This window comes from Rhinolophus ferrumequinum, chromosome X, assembly GCF_004115265.2.
Source record: "Rhinolophus ferrumequinum isolate MPI-CBG mRhiFer1 chromosome X, mRhiFer1_v1.p, whole genome shotgun sequence".
Classification (NCBI taxonomy): domain Eukaryota; kingdom Metazoa; phylum Chordata; class Mammalia; order Chiroptera; family Rhinolophidae; genus Rhinolophus; species Rhinolophus ferrumequinum.
Window position 1 is genome coordinate 119,446,506 of NC_046284.1, and position 16,290 is coordinate 119,462,795.

Sequence of the window (16,290 nt, forward strand, 5' to 3'; positions counted from 1 at the left end):
GATAAAAAGTAGACAACCACACCTTGGAACTCCAAAAAAACCTCTTTCCACAGGAGACAGGAAATATGCAGAATGCAAGATTTGAAAAAGGAGCTTCTTACCTCTTCCTGGCTTCCTCGTACTGCCAATTAAGTCTGACTCGGTCTACAAGTCTTGTTTTATCGTCAAAGACAAACTTTCCAAAACAGAGGGGGAAAAAAAGAAGGAAAACATATTAAAAACATACTTTCAAAATAGAAAACTCATTTAAACTTTCAGCGACAATGAAGAATATTTTAATTTGTCTTTCAACTTCTATTTCTCAAAGGTCTGGAAGGAAACACACCAAATAATACCCAGTGGCCACCTCTGATCAGTGGGGTTGGGAGTGGAGCTGGGCAGACTTTTGTTTTCCCCGCACTGGGGGATTTATTTTTTAACAGTGGAAGTGTATTCATTTATTGTACAATTCCAAACAACAACAACGAATTAAGTTTTAAAAGAAATAGGGAATTACTTAGTGAAAGTTGATACAAAGGCAAAAAAAGAATCATCCCATTTTGTGCAGTATATTCTCTCATTCCTCAATAAATACAAAATAATGATGTTCTCCTAGGAAGTCACAAAATCTGAAGACAACGGACTAGCTGTGTGAGGACTACCTACAGGACTCCTTCGAATATTCCATGGCCTGCTAAAGAACCCACGGAAAAGGAAAGAAAGCAGGGGGGCAGGGGCACATCACGTCTTAGGAGTTAGAATTGAAATACGATGCTATACTGTGATCACTACTTGTACTTAAATACTTTCATATCAATTACACTGAAGTCAACAAATTCCTAAACAAAAGAAAAAAAAGACCTATATGGGAGGTAAGTCTAGCTCACCTTGGTTACTTCTTCCTTCATTCCTGGAAATATATGACTCTAGTTTCAATAATTTGGCTCCATTTATAGCTCTGAACTTCCTAGACCATATACCAGGGGTGTCAAAAAAAATGTATACACATGACTTGTATTCATCTTTTGTTATCGGTATATATTGAGTATTACAATTTTAATACAGTTTTTTCCTTTCTTAAAATGTGTACACATTTTTTTGGCACCCTCTGTATTATGGCCACTAAGCCTTTATTTTTTTTTTAATAATCTCATGTCAACAAATATTTGAAAATATGCTACTCAAATGATTAGTGATGAATTTATTGATATGCATCATATAAGTGGACCGACGGTTCAAACCCACATTGTTCAAGGGTCAACTTCTATATTTTTTCTATAGCAACATGATGTAGTAGAAAGCACAGGGGGTTAGGGATCAGAGATGTTGATTCAAACTCAAATCTGCCTCTGCCTAACTACACGACCTTAGGTAACCTGGCAGCTCGAGCCCCTCATTGGTCACAAAGGGATGGAAACTACTTAAATCGAGGTACTAGCTACGAAGCTGCCAAACCAGGCCAGCCCCAGTAAACTCATAAACAGCGATAGCTTACTGCTGCAGTTATTATGACAGCATCACCAGCCACTCTCAGCCTGACACTTTTAGAAACTCTAACCTAAATCATTAGAGAACCTTCGATCGAACCTGTTTCTCTCAAATCAGTTGTCTCTAAATTCTAATTCTAACCTTAAGATAAGCAACAATGAATGATACACAGAATTTAATGAGTCTTGTACTTCTTTACTCCTCTCCTGCCAAAACTTTTAGGCAAAAATGCCGGACATTTTTGACTTACAGATTCTACTCTGTGTGTTATATAGATGGTGACCATATTCTTTAAAACAAAAATGCCTGGTGAAAAATGTCTGATTGTACTTTTGAGACCGAGGGGAAAACTGAAAATAGGGCTGTTCCAGGACATCCAAATAAGAAGTCATTATTTACTAATATCATACTCCCCTCAAAGTGGCACTACTTGCCAAAATTTCAAAATATTAGCTAATTATTTAAAACCCTGAGAGTTTCGTCAGTGGTTTTTCCCTTTTTTCTCTCTTTATTTATTTTATTTTAGGGAGGGCATTCTGCATTCCATTGGCATTTCATCTTTACTGGATAAGCCCAAAGAAAAAAAAAAAGCCATCCCAAACTGTGTGTATCCATGTATAACAAACAAATGATAAACTTCACTCAATGACATTACAGTAGTCATGTCTGTAAGTATTCACCATCCTGCTTCAAATGATAATTGCCAACTTAATTTTTGTAGCTAACTCAAGGTTTCACTAATCATCAAAAGGGGCATTATGAAATTCTTCCAACTCCCAAACAAAATTAATTTTAATTCAATTGAATTTCCCGACAGTCTTTTAAAAGAACAAGAAATAGCACCAAAGTATAACCCAAGGGTAACACAGCCACAAAGCCTTTGAAACCACTGGTCTAATCACCAGTCTAAGCCGTCTGGCTGAGGCCCAAGGGCCAAATCCAGCCCACTGCCTGCTTTTGTAAAGAAGATGAACTGGAACATAGCCCCGCCCATTAGTTCATATATCACCTATGGCTGCTTTCACGTTACAACAACACAGCTGAGTTGTTGTGGCAGAGGCTGCATGGCAGGAAAGTCCTCAAATATTTACTACTTCGACCTTTACAGAAAAAATTAGTTGGTCTATGCTGTAAAAGGTCATACGTCTGTCAAAAACACATCTGCACTCTCGAAAGGAGTCGGCCATTTGAAAGAATCCAAGTCAGTCCAAGTCACTAGGTTAGGGACAATCAGCAATCCAACTGCGTCCCAGGCCACTGCACCTTCACAGCTGGATGTGAGAAACAATATGTTTTCTTCAAACGTAATGGCACAAAAGCCAAACCATTTCGGAAGAGAAAGTGGAAAATGAGAGCAAATGAGGGACGGCAACACGAAAGCGGCCCTTTCCCTTGGCCCACTTGGCTCCGCCCCTCGTGAGCGTACCTCTCCGACGACATCGGTCTGAGACCCCGCGTCGCAGAACTGCTGAGGTAAAGAATCGCCACCGCCTGGATGGTGAGGGAACTCTTGCAGAGGGTCGGTAAGAGAAAAGCTATTCTTGAAGCCATCGGTGAGCTTGGCCAGGCTCTGGAACAGAAGGAAGGAGCTGTTTGAACAGAGATGGCAACGCCGCTCTCCCGCTAAAAGCAGTCATGTGACTCCGGTTCCAGGATGGCAGCTGCATTACTGGAGGGTTGACCCACCCCAACCCCCATTCTCATTAGATTTAAGAGAAACGTCTTTTACCACAGGCACCTTTAATAAAATTCTCAGTAATTTAAATGGGATAGCAACTGAGTCCTCCTGGCAGCGTGTGAATAATATGGAGAACAATTGTGGTACCAGTTTTACTATTTTCAAGCCTTTGTGTTTCCTAAAAACAAATAAATAAATAAGCATTCCCTCCAGAAAAAGCCAAACTCATAGAAACCGAGAGTAGAATGGTGGTTGCCAGGGGTTGGGGAGGCAAGGGAAATGGGGAGATGTCAAAGGGCACAAACTTCCAGTTAGAAGATGAATAAGTCTGGGGGTGTCATGTACAGCCTGGAGACTCTAGTTAACAATACTGCACCGCATATTTGAAAGCTGCTGACAGAGACCTTAAAAGCCCTCACCACACACAAGAACAAAAAGGTAACTATGTGAGGTGATGGATGTGTAACTAACTTTATTGTGGCAACCATTTCACAATATACATGTGCATCAAATGATCACACTGTATACCATGAAGTTATAGAATTCTCTTTGGGCACTGTACCTTAATAAAGTGGGAGGCGGAAGGAAGCATTCGCATCCCCAGCATTCTATCAATAAATGAGTCCGACAGAGATGGATGCTACCTTGAAATCTTTATAAACCACACAGAAACTGAAACCAGTTCCCAGATGATGTTTACGTATTTTTATAACCTGATTTTTCAGTCATAATTCTACGTGGTCAAAAATCATCTCACATGGATGTCAGTTTGCTAAAAATTAGAACTAGTATGTTTCTGGCACATAGAACCCCTTTGGGTGAAAGTTAAAGACAGATCAGATTTTCTACAATTTTGAAAACACTTTCTAAAGACCACTTCAGCGGACACAAGAATGCCCAGGTACAACGTGCATCACGTAAGCACTCTGGATCTAGACGAAGGCGTCCTGGAATGGGCCAGTGTTGGCAAACTTGTGTAAAAAAGACAAAATAACTTAGTGGATTTTACTAGAAGAAGATGTGGCCCGTGACTCTCCATGGAGCTTCTCAAAGAAAATGCAGGGATCTGAAGCTTCTTCAAGAAATTCTATCTCCAGCCTCCATAGTGGGGAATCCAATTGAGGCAACTAGGTGGCTTGCCCCAGCTCTGCAAACTTGGGAAGGCCAGGAAAGGGGGGCCAGCTCTACCTCCTAGGCCAAGGACTCCAGGTCTCTGTGGTGAAGCGTTGCCTGGCTCAGGCCTGGGGTTTGGGCTTGGCCTAGATGGGTGACGTCCACAGAGCACCCTGCAATGCCGCACACAGACGTCTCAGTGAATGGCAGCTGTTCCTGCTAATAGTGCTGAGAAAATCTAACAACTGACCCTTTACCTCTTGTGACCTGGACAGGGTGTCTGAAAGTACAGATTTCTGGGTCCCACCTCCAGAGACTCTAATCCAGTAGGTCTGGGGTAGGGCCCAGTAATCTGCAGTTGAATGAGCATCATGGGGACACTCCACAAGTCTCTCCCCTCCTTGACCTTAGGAAGCAATGGCCCGCAAGGCAGTTCTCTGTGTACCTGTCTCGTCTGTCCTGTGAGTCTCAGCTTTGCTTCCCATGTCCTTCTCTGTCTTCAATTCTGCAGAATTGAGACAAATGCCTACCAGGCACTAGGTGCTCACTCAGTGTGTTAGCAAAAAATAAAAGCCGTAACAGAAACAACTGTGCTGAGCAAAAAGACCAGCATGCGTCCATTTGCAAAAAGTCAGCTTCTTCTAAAAACAATGGAAACTACAGGAGTTGAAGGGGCAAAAAAATAAAGCACTATAAAGCTACAATGATCCCAGCCATATAGCTAAGTGTATCCACAGGGTAGAATACTATTCAGCCATATGAAGGAATGAAGAAGCTCTTTGCACAGATGTGGAAAAAGGTATAGGGTCTAATCCAGTCCGATCCGGTCTGGCGGTCGTGTGGGAAAGCTGGTGCAGAACAGCAGGTAGAGTCCTAGCTCTCTGTGAGGGCGGCTGAGCATGCTCAGTCCTGTGTCTGCAGAAACACTGGAAAGGTACACAAGAAGCTAAGAAACGTTGTTCTGGGCAGTGAGAGAATGGGGAGATAGCAAGACTTCTTATCGTAGACTTTTTCAATTGCTTTGATTACTGAACAATATGACTGCATCACCCATTGCTGTGGCTTGAAGTGTTGTCCTCCAAAATGATGTGTTCAAGCCCTAATCCCTGAACCTGTGAATTTGAGCTTCTTTGGAAATGGGGTTTGCCGATGGTCTCAGGTTAAGACGAGGTCGTACTGAACTAGAGTGGTTTCTAAGCCAATGACCGGTGTCCTTAGAAGAGGAGAAAATTTAGACACAGAGACACACAGGGAGAACAGCATGTGACAACCAAGGCAGAGTCTGGAGTGATGCAGCTCCCAGCCAAGAAGCGCTAAGGACCGCTGGGAGCCCCCAGAAGCCAGAGAGGCGGGGAAGATCCTCCCCGAAGCCCTTCAGAGAGAACACGGCCCTCCTGACACCTGATTTCAGACTTCTGGCCTCTTGACTCTGAAAGAATAATTCTGTTGTTCTGAGCCACCTGGTTTGTGATACTTCATTACGGCAGCCCTAGGAAACTAATAGGCATGTTTTAAAATATTTATACATGTAAATATACACACACACAAAAGATACACATATATAATATTATATATACATGTATATCTTTACAAATATATGTGAATTGAGTATCTAATAAATACGTAATGTACAGTAAATATATATATTAATTTTAAATAAAGGAAAGAGAGACAAGCAGGCGCACGCGCGGACAGGGGGCCTGCAGAGCACCGGCCTTACTTGCATCAGATCTCGCCTCTCCTTCTCGCCTGTACAGATGGCTTTCTTAATGGTCCGGAGCTCACTCATTATAGCCTGTGCCTCATCCAGTTTGTAGTTGGTGTGAGCATTTGACATCTTACGATCAATCCTGGTCAAAACAGGAAGATGAGAGTCAGTCCAAGCGAGACCATAACATTCCACTAAACAACATCACAAAAAACTCAAAAGCTTCAGAGAAAGGTGGGAAACAACGTTTTGGCAAAGAAAAATCACGACCCCATACAAGCCTCCTTGTGGCCAACATGAAGAGATGGATGACTGCCATCGCTCCAGGACCACCCTGTACCGGTGAGGGCCTGAGTCAGGATTCCATGTCCTCACTGGCTTGAGGAAGATTTTAAACTCCCCTCTCTGAGAGGAGGACCACATCTTATTCCTTTACCCTCAGCATTGCATTAGTGGTCAAAAATGTCCATTAAATGAACATACGAATGAGTTCTATGAACAAGGAACATATGGTAAACAGCACAAAGTAGTGCACTTTCAATAACAATGCCTGTCACTCTCTCGCTACTACTATTCATCTCAATTCCTTCCTTCAATCCAAACATCCCCTCACCCTTCCTTCCTCCCTCCCTTCCTTCTTTCCTTCCTTCCCTCCTTCCCCTCCTCCTTCCAGCCCGCCCACTCGCCCCTGTGTGTACGGGGTCTGGTTCTGGCAGGTAGAAGCAGAGCACTAAGATCAGGCTTGCCTCCGGCCTTCACAGAGCAGGCAGTGTCCTACAGCACGTCCTCTGTCACGTCTTCCATACCTCAATCTTGAGTCTGTATCTAGAAGTCCTCAGGGCTAAAGAAGTTGAGATACTTTGGTCCAGAAATGGAATGGACTTCTTCTCTGGAACGTCATTAACTTGCGTTTCAGGTTCCAGCTCCACTAACAGCTTCTGGTTCTAAATTGTTGCCCCCATGTTAACTGAAAATCTGGCTGGATCCTTAAAGGCCATCCCGAACTCCCTTTATTTCCACTCACAAAAGCATCCTGGCATGCTGGTGAGTATGAGTGACAGTCCAGCTCTACAGTGGGACCCTGGTCAAGTCACTTCACCTCTTTAAACCTCAGTTTCCTGATGTCTCACATGAGGGTACTCAAAATACTTCTCCCATTTAATGAGAAAATGTAAGGAAAGTTCTTACCTGGCAGAGGCTTGACATGTAATGTTTGTGGTTTATTATTACTATCAGGATGATGCTGAATCTACTTACTCATAGGAGAGAAAGTAAATAATTCACCAACTCCAGTACTTTATTATCATTAACAAATTCCTGGCCACAGATGTCACAACTCACGGCAGAACTCAGCACCGGAGCTGATCTGAGCCGTCAGTGCCCTTGTTATGAGAGAAGGACAAACAGAACAAGCAGGAAACCATCCCCTCCCTTTGGAATAGGGCTCTAGGGCTTGGGGCAGTGCTGTACCTGCCATCAGCTACAAATTAAATATGTATGAAAACTGGTCCCAAGTCCTCTTCCACAGAGAGCAGATGCGGGCACACCATGGGATCCCACACGATAAATGGTGACACCCCTAAATCCCAACATGGCCTGGCACTGTGTTTTTCCACTTTAGCTATTCTATGCAGAACCAAGAGTCGCCAAAGCAAAGCAGAAATAAAAGGCCACCCATCTGCGAAGGAAGGGACCTGACTTTTCCTGCAGAGAAGAGCTAGGCTCATTTACATAATAATGTCTTCTTGAATTCATTTTCTGCTAAAAGGCTTTCCAGTACATCTCATTTAACATCGCAAACCACAACCCACATAAGCTGGTGAAGTCTGTAGAAAAGGGGTTTACATCATTTCCAGACAAAAAACCTGAGGCCAGAAGAGTCCCATTTCTCTGTAACAGCCAATGAGCGGCGCAGCGCCTCTGCTAACCAGCTCTACTGACTCCTCCAGAATGGAAAATACAGCCAATGGATCATCACCTGACACTAAAACACATATAAGGAAATGAAACAAAATCGTTTCAATTGCTTAAAAATCAATGCTAGTCAAATAGCCATAAATGTATAGACATATACCCACTGTTCAGGCTGCACTGAACGACACTAACCACGTCAGCCCCTGCTTTGTACTGAAGCGCCGTGATTGATTTCCTTATGGCTTTTAGCAACTACAAAGCCTAAGTGGCGACCAGGAAACCCTGGATGGAGCTAGCATTCTCTCCAGGCACCAGGTTCTACGTTGGGAACGGCTGCCACATGGAGGAAAACAGGCCCCAATTCCCATCGGGGAGAGGGATCAGTGGCTGTAATTCATCCTATAGGCGGACACTGCAGAGTGCCTAGGAGAAGTGCAACTTCAAGGCCACGGATGTGGGCTCTGGCCATAACTCCACATAAGTGGCTCTGAGACCTTGAAGAAAAATGAAGACCGCCTAGAGCAGCTGTTTTCACTCCATTCCAAGGGTGCCCCAGTGTGGTGAGCAGGAGTAGCTAAAGGGAGAGCCTGTGTAGGGCTTGGGGACCCTCACCCCTGCTTCAGCAAGCCCCCGCGCCCCCCCCCCCCGCCTGGGTTATTCTGGTTCCATAGAAGATGTTGTTTGCAGAGAAAGAAAGGGAAAAAGATTCCACTGTTAAAAAAACGTGAAAGCTATTAAACAATATGATCTCGAAGTTCTAGAAATCTATGAAATACTATTAAAAATAGTTATACGAGTATATTATTGCAGAATGTCCAATTATATAAAAATACTATATATTATATAAGTATAACCTTATATAAACGTATTCATATAGTATATATTATTTGATTACATTATGTAAATAGCATATTAAAGTAGTTCAATGCATCAAGCACCTACTAGGTGACAGGACCTCACTGAATGCTTTACGTTTATCACCTTATTTTATCCCCTCAACAGCTTTATGAGATGAGCATAACCTCAGATTTTATTATGAAAAAAATTGAGGCTCAGAGAGATTAACTAAGTGGCCCAAGATGACAAGCTAAGATCTGGCAGAGCCAGGATTCAAACCCACATCTCCCAATTCTCACGTCTGCACTGGCTCCTCAGTGTGGGGATGCCCCTTGATACCACAGGTGTATCCCGCTCAGAGCGGCCAAGGTAAGGTCGAGACTGGCTTTTATACAGGCAAGCAATGCTTCACAGAATTCAAACCACTTCCATTTTTCAAACATGACAGATTTTCATCTAACAAAAACTTCAAAGGACAGGAAACGTCTTCCTTCAAGTCTGCAAAATTCGTTCGGGAGTTTTCTCCCTCTTTTCAAATTCCCTCTAGAACTTTGGTCAAATTCAGAGGATGTGCTCAATGATTTGGTATTTTGTAAAATATCCACGTATTCCATTTCCTAAGAAAAACCATAACATCTGGGACTGCCAAAGAACTATCTTTTTCTTTTTTAAATTTTAACTAAGAGCCCCAAGACAGTGGTTATACATCTCAAATGATAGAAACCTGGTAACTACAAAAGGTGGTGCTAATAAAGACATAAGCCCCTATGCAGCGCACTATGATCTGAATGTGGATCGCCCCCTCCCCGCAATTCACATGCTGGCATCTTAATGGCAGTGTGATGGTATAGGAGGGGGGTAGTTGGGAGGGGATCAGGTCATGAGGGAGAAGCAGAGAGCCCCTCGCTCCTTCCACCAGGTGAGGACACAGCAAGAAGGTGGTCACTTATAAGTCGGGAAGCTGGCTCTCACCAGACATAGAATCTGACCATGAGGGCACCCTGCTCTCAGACTTCCAGCCTCTGAAACTGGGAGAAATAAACGTCTGTTGTTTGCAAGCCCCCCAGTCTCTGGTATTTTGTTATAGCAGTCAGTCCAAATGGACTAAGACACAGTGTAAAAAATAATCCAGGCACAGAGTACCTACAGTCTTTCCTTTTCACCTCTCAACATTTTGCAGTAGCTTTGGGGAGGTTAAGTGACTTGCTCAAGGTCACACAGCCAGTAAGAGGCACAGTGAGGTTCATATTGAGGCCCCTCACACCAGCCCTCAACCCCTTCATCATCAGGTTAACAATACTCTCAAAGTCAAGGCCTCCAAAGTCTTTCTGTGTCAAACCCGAAGGCCACCCACACAGCCAGTCAAATGTCGTCCCAAAGTAAACCGGGGCTCTTTATGGTCTGCTTATGAAAGAAATGGTTAGAAAGAAAAGGAGAAGGCACAGCTTCAAATGATGGCCGAGTACTGTTGAGAAGGCATTTTTGTGATGTTTATCATCAACCTCTCCCTCCTGCTGCCCTAAAGTTTCCATATTTGTTGTTCAATTTAAGATGTCAAGAGAATTGCACTGGCAAAAGTAAAACCAAACGACTTCTTAAACCCACACCGTGAAGAAAAGGGCTGCCAGGCTTCTAAAGATATTCCATGTCAATACCACACATTACAACCCAAAAGAATGAGAAGTTTTGTTACAACTCTACCTTTTACATCACCAGCTCTGGCAGGGGGCCTTGAATGAACCTCAGAAAGCTTCCGGCAGTTTTCTATCAACAGCAGGTCCTGTGTGGAACGCCAGACCTGTCCCACAACCAGGAACAATGCTCTTTTTGTTTCCGCCCCCATTTCTGTATGTTTTACTGTTATCTGAGTAGTGCCGGGCTTTTCGCACGGGCTGTACCTTATGTGCTATGTTAATGGGATATTGTTGGTCTAAGCCTGTTCCAACTGTGAACAATCTTATTCTCTTCTAAAACCACTAAATCCCCTTGGACAGAAAACGCTAATTCCAATATCTAATACCGCCTCGTTCTGGTATCGAATACTCAGAAGAGAGTAGTCACTCTTATTTGAGGAGAGGCACGGGCTTTACTTCACCCCAATAGGGAAGAAGTTCATCAAGCAATTCAAAGGCTTGAAGCAAAGAGGCCAGCCGGCTAAGAATGTACCTTTTGGAAACTGGTTATTGGAACATTTCGTGAGCACCCCTTTCTGTGATTTGAATAGCAGCAATAAAGAATGGGATTTCTTAACACACTATACCACAGTATGTGGAAGAGAAGGAAATGCTAGAGGGCAGTTAAGAAGAAGGTGACCCGCTGATTCACAGACACCACCCCAAGATCTTTGCAGTCCAGGCCCTCACTCCGGGGGTCCCAGTGTCCAAGAACGAAGTGAACTGTGGGGCGGCTCCTCAAAGCACCCGGGCCCGATCCATTCCTTCCACGGAGCCCTGCCCTGTGCCTGGAACGCTCTGGGTCCGGAGGATGGAGCAGGGAACAAACAAAGGATAAGAGTCCTTATCCTTGCACAGCATGATGTTACTCAAGGAGACAGATGACAAAAACGAGATCATTAGGTCAGGCAGCGATCGGTGTTTTAAGGAAAACAAAGCTGGGTTTGGGAATACACTGCGACAGAGAGGGCCCCTTTTCAGATACAGTGGTTACGCGAAGATCTTGTTGCGATGTCATTTGTCCAGAGAACTACAGAAGGGAGGGAACAGGCATGCGAGGCTGTGGGGAAGTGTTCCCAGCACAGGGACCTGCAGCTCCAGTGCGGAGACCAGCAGAGCGGCTGGGGGGTTGGCGGAGGTGACTGACGGAGAGGTGGGGGTAAACAGAGTCAGAACAGGGGGCCACCGCATCTAGAGTCTGGACTATATTCTCAGTGAGAGAGAAAGCCGCAGGGGGCCACCAGCAGAGGAGACATTTTAAAAAACTGCCCGTGGCTACAATGTGGGAATGGTGAGATGAGCAGTCACGGTGGAAGCTGTGAGAAGGGAATGGGTGCCAGGTATGGAAAGAGCACACCGTGAACAAGACAGTAAGAATTCAGTCAGGACAGAGCTCCCCCAAAGCGTCTTGGGCTGTCACGCCCGCACTCAGGGACGTTATCAGTGTCATGGCGGAAAAAGCCTTCAATGGCACATAAGCGTGGGAAAGTCAGGGTGAGGCAATGTTAAATGAGCTTCCTGGCTGCAGGACAACTCGGAATCTAACACGAGGTACATTCCAGATCTCTAGGAGATCTAGAATAACTAGAGAGGGCAATCTCCCCACACCTGTTGGCACACTCAGCCTGTTCTTGTGCATCAGCATCTGGGAAACTGCACACAGCGTAGTTCCGAGTCCTCCCCCGTTGCCAGCCCCTGGCTGCTAGTAACGAGTTACAGCAAGATAAGTTTTCAAAGCGAGCTGCACAATCGTTAGGGCCGCAGAGTCCAGCAGCTCTTTCACTGGAAAGCTCAATTTTTCTGAACACTTTCGTTACTCATAAATGTTGCTCCTATTTTCTGAAGACTTTTATAATGGGCCTCAAGAGAAATGCAAATGACAACTACACTGAGATACTATCGCTCACCCTATGAGACTGGCAAAAATGCAAGAGCTTGACAACACATTCTGTTGGCAAAGCCGTGGGAACAGGAACACTCATCTATTAGTGCTGGGAATGAAAAATGGTGCGACCCCTAGAGACGGGAATTTGGCAATGTCTAACAATCCCACCGAGGCTTAACACAGCAAACCCACTTTCAGGAACGTATCCTGAAATCTTTCATATCTCCATGTGCACAGCCTTAGGTGAAAAAGCTGATGACAAACATTACAAATGGATGTACCAGGCAGACAATGCCAGAACCCACCAGTAATCTTCATACCACAGTAAGAGACAACCAGAAAGTGTGTATCTCCTGATGAAAGTAGCACCACCACCTACAAAACATAGCTCCTCCACTCCCGAAAAAGTAAAAGAACTTGAACTTGAATCAGATCAAGTCTCTCAAACTAATTACACCAATATGCATAAATAGTAGGGGACACCACACACATCAAGCAGCAAAATCAACTGTCAGGGAAATTCTAATGGACAAATTAGTTTCTTCAACAAATAAGTTGTCAGAGGCAAAAAAAAAAGAGGAGTACAGATAAGAGACACACCAACCAAATGTACTGTGTGGGCCTTGTATGAACCTGGACCCAAACAAACCAGAGAAATACGAACCCTCGCTGAAGAAGGGACGACATTACGAGATTACTATTAAGTGGGGTATAGGTAGTATATTTTTCAAAAGGAGTCCATAACTTTAGGAGAGAGATTTATGGCTTAAATATGATTGTGGGATTTGTTTCAATAAGGTAGTAAAAGCTTACAGAATGAGGCAGGGTGAAACAAACAAGATTGGCCATTGTGTACTTAGTTGTTGAAGTGGGATGAGGGGTACTGGAGGGTTCCATTTTACTGTTCTCTCTACTTTTGTGTATGGCGGACATTTTCCATCATTAAAAGTTTATATATGTTCCACACACGTGCACGCGTGCATGCGCACGCGCACGAACACACATACACACACACATTCTATCATTAACCCAGAGACTGTGTTCATGGCCAGCTCCCATCTACAAAAATTAACAACATACATAGGCTTAAAAAAATACAAAAGGTTCTTTTTTCCTCACTTGGACCCAAGCGTAATGATGGATTTTCTTGCTAGCCAGGAAAGTTCACCAAGATAAACAAGTCGAGTTGAAAACGTTATAAGCAGCCAAACTCCTGGTGAGGTGCTCTGGAAAAGAATACACTGGATATTCTGGGAAGCAAGAACAGCAGAAATGTTTCTGGAGGAAAACCTAGGGTCTCTGCCTTAAATCGATGTTGGTAATAATATCCAAGAAGCCCATTTACAGACAACAGCCCATGTATTCTCTGTGCTTAGTTAGGATTTTACAGTAGACTGGGGTAATCACATTATCAGTGCTTACCAAAGGTTTTCAGAATTGCTCAATACATAATACCAATTTGCATGATTCAATCCAAACAGAAGAGCCCATATTCAATACCAGAAAAATAATGAGGCTGTCTTCATCTCACATATAACCTGTGCAGCTCAGAGGAGAGTATAAAACGATTTTTTACTTGCAAAGAATTTTAGGCATGGTATGAGTGCCCACGTTTTCTCTCCTTCCTGTGAGGCTGTGTCACAAAATAGAGTGGACATGTACAGTGACAACACAGCAGTCAATTAAATGCTGCCTCTTGAGCCAGCTCCATCTGGAGAGCTGGGGTGGGTCCCCCAGGCCCAGGCCCAGGTCCAGAACTTTCCCCCATGCTACTCCTCAGCCTCCACTGGGGAGGGTGGGAATCTTTAGAGTCTCTGGCAGGGAGCAAAGACTGTCCCCTTGGTAGGGGCATGTTTACCATCTACTCCCAAACGTGCGGTCTTGCTAAGGAAAGGAGAAAGAAAACACAGACAATACCGGCCGTTCTCTTTGCAGGAATACAACTCATACTCCATTCCGGCTGCAGGTATAAAGTTACAACTCTCCTTGTGCTGGACTCTGCTTCCTGTCCAATACACCTGGAGAAACCGAGGCTGCCTTTTCCTATTCTTAAAATTATTTTGAGTATAAGAGATGAATTTACTTCCTGGCAATGCCAAAGGGAAGGGATTTTCTCAGTCACCTGAGTCCTGTCATTTCTTATTTTCTAGAGGGTTCAGTCTTACGCTGATGCTGCATGATAACCTTTGTCTTCAAATAAGGAAATGGACATGGCTGGAGTGATGGAGGCCAGGTGAAGGAATGGGCCCTGGGCCTGGCAATCCTGCTCCTAAAGGCACAGCCAGCGGCAAAAGGTGCCAGGAGGGACTCCCCTGAGGCTCAGGGCTCCTGTGTGACCTCAGAGTGGTCCTCCACCACCCCGAACCCCCATCATCTGCACCAGAGCTTCTGCGAGTGAGAATTAAATTAACTGCAATCTGCAGCCCCCACGATGCCTAGCATTAGAAGTAGATATTATCTAGCGACACTGTGAAGCCCTGATGCTCCCTAGTAATGACAGAAAGCTAGTGTGGCCAAATGAAAGAAGGAAACCAACCTCCAATTCAATGAGACAGTCCTAGCAACTTTTGAAGCCCTACCAAAGTAAATTACTTGCTTCTGCTCGTTTCTTATCCAGCCCTTTAACAGGAGTGGCACAGGAGGACATGGCCACAGAGCACACGGAAGCACCCTCGCAGGCATCTGAGCCTCTGGAGGCTGGCTGGGCTGTACGGGGTAAAGTTACAGAACACGCAGCAGTGCTATGGGAAGCACGGCCACAAATGGACACAGTGAGCAACAACCAGTAGCCGATCCTGAAAAGGCAGCTTGATTTGCTTAAGCAAAACTGTTTCTGAAAGCGGTAGTGACTTAGGCTAATTAATGGAAGCCCCACTGCAAATCCAAATTGCAGGAGAATGCGCGCGCACACACACACACACACACACACTGCTGGGTAATGGCAGAGAAAGAAAAAAATGGCAGCAAGGTTCAGACTCCAGCTCACACTGAGCATGCACCAAAACCCACCACCTGGCAGGGCCTGCAGGGGGCATGGCCAGGTCTCAGCGCCGGAGAAAGCTAAGGCCCTCTAGGCAGGACCCAGCTCAGCTTTCTATTGTGTCTCTCTTGGTGGCCATAATATGTCCTTACTAAAGAAATGGACAAATGAATCATCAACTAAACCGATCCTGGATGATTAAGAAGGTAAAGCTCAAGCTAGTGTGAAAGCACAGGGTTCGACACGCCCAGTAATTACCCTTCATGTGAGGCTGACAGTTACGTTTGTCCAACACTCGCATGCTGTGGTCCCTACCTATAAAGAGCGACAGTGCAGTCACAGCTGACACACCACACTACATCTGCACACGGGGTGCAAGAGAGAGGCATGCCCAACAGCACCCCACGATTCCTGCCATCTGCTGAAGGCTGACTAGGTAGCAGGCATGGGGCTTCCTTCAGACAACTTAGCCCAGTGATCACTGCTATGGACTGAATCATGGCCCCCCACATTCATATGGGGAGCCCTAACCCCCAATGGGATGGTATTTGGAGACGGGGCCTTGGGAGGTGATTAGAGTTAGATGAGGTCATGAGTGGAGCCCCGGGATGGGATTAGTGTCCTTATAAGAGAAGGAAGAGACCCCAGAGACCAGAGCTCCCCACAGCCCCCACCATGTGAACACACAGCAAGAAGGCAGCCGTCTGTAAGCCAAGAAGCAGGCCCTCACCAGACACCGAATCTGCCGGGGCCTTGATCTCAGACTTCCAGCCTCTGGAACTGTGAGAAGTAAATGTCTGCTGCTTAAGCCCCACAATCTCGGGGATTTTGTTACAGCAGCCGAGCTGGCTGAGGCCGTCGGCACAGACAGGTGAGAAGGGCAGGCACAGAATGTATGAAGCACATGCCCAAGTTCAGCACGTGAAGCCAGGCTCGGATTCGAGAGAGAACAGACTCTCAACCAACAAGCATACAACACCCTTTCTTAAAAAAAATGAATTCTTTCAGGCCAGCAGTATCACCATTTATGAAATA

The 16,290-nt window shown here is 44.9% G+C and overlaps 1 protein-coding gene across 2 annotated transcripts in view; it reads right to left on the minus strand.

The window, feature by feature from the left end:
- The window catches only part of WWC3 (WWC family member 3), a 103,341-nt gene that overhangs the window by 34,756 nt on the left and 52,295 nt on the right, over positions 1 to 16,290 (minus strand). For both annotated transcript variants that reach the window (XM_033110362.1, XM_033110372.1), the window contains 3 exons: positions 5,979 to 6,108; positions 2,894 to 3,037; positions 102 to 175 (listed from right to left, as the gene is read on the minus strand). In XM_033110362.1, the coding sequence (XP_032966253.1) occupies positions 102 to 175; positions 2,894 to 3,037; positions 5,979 to 6,108 (348 nt within the window). The remainder of the gene's footprint in view (positions 1 to 101; positions 176 to 2,893; positions 3,038 to 5,978; positions 6,109 to 16,290) is intronic.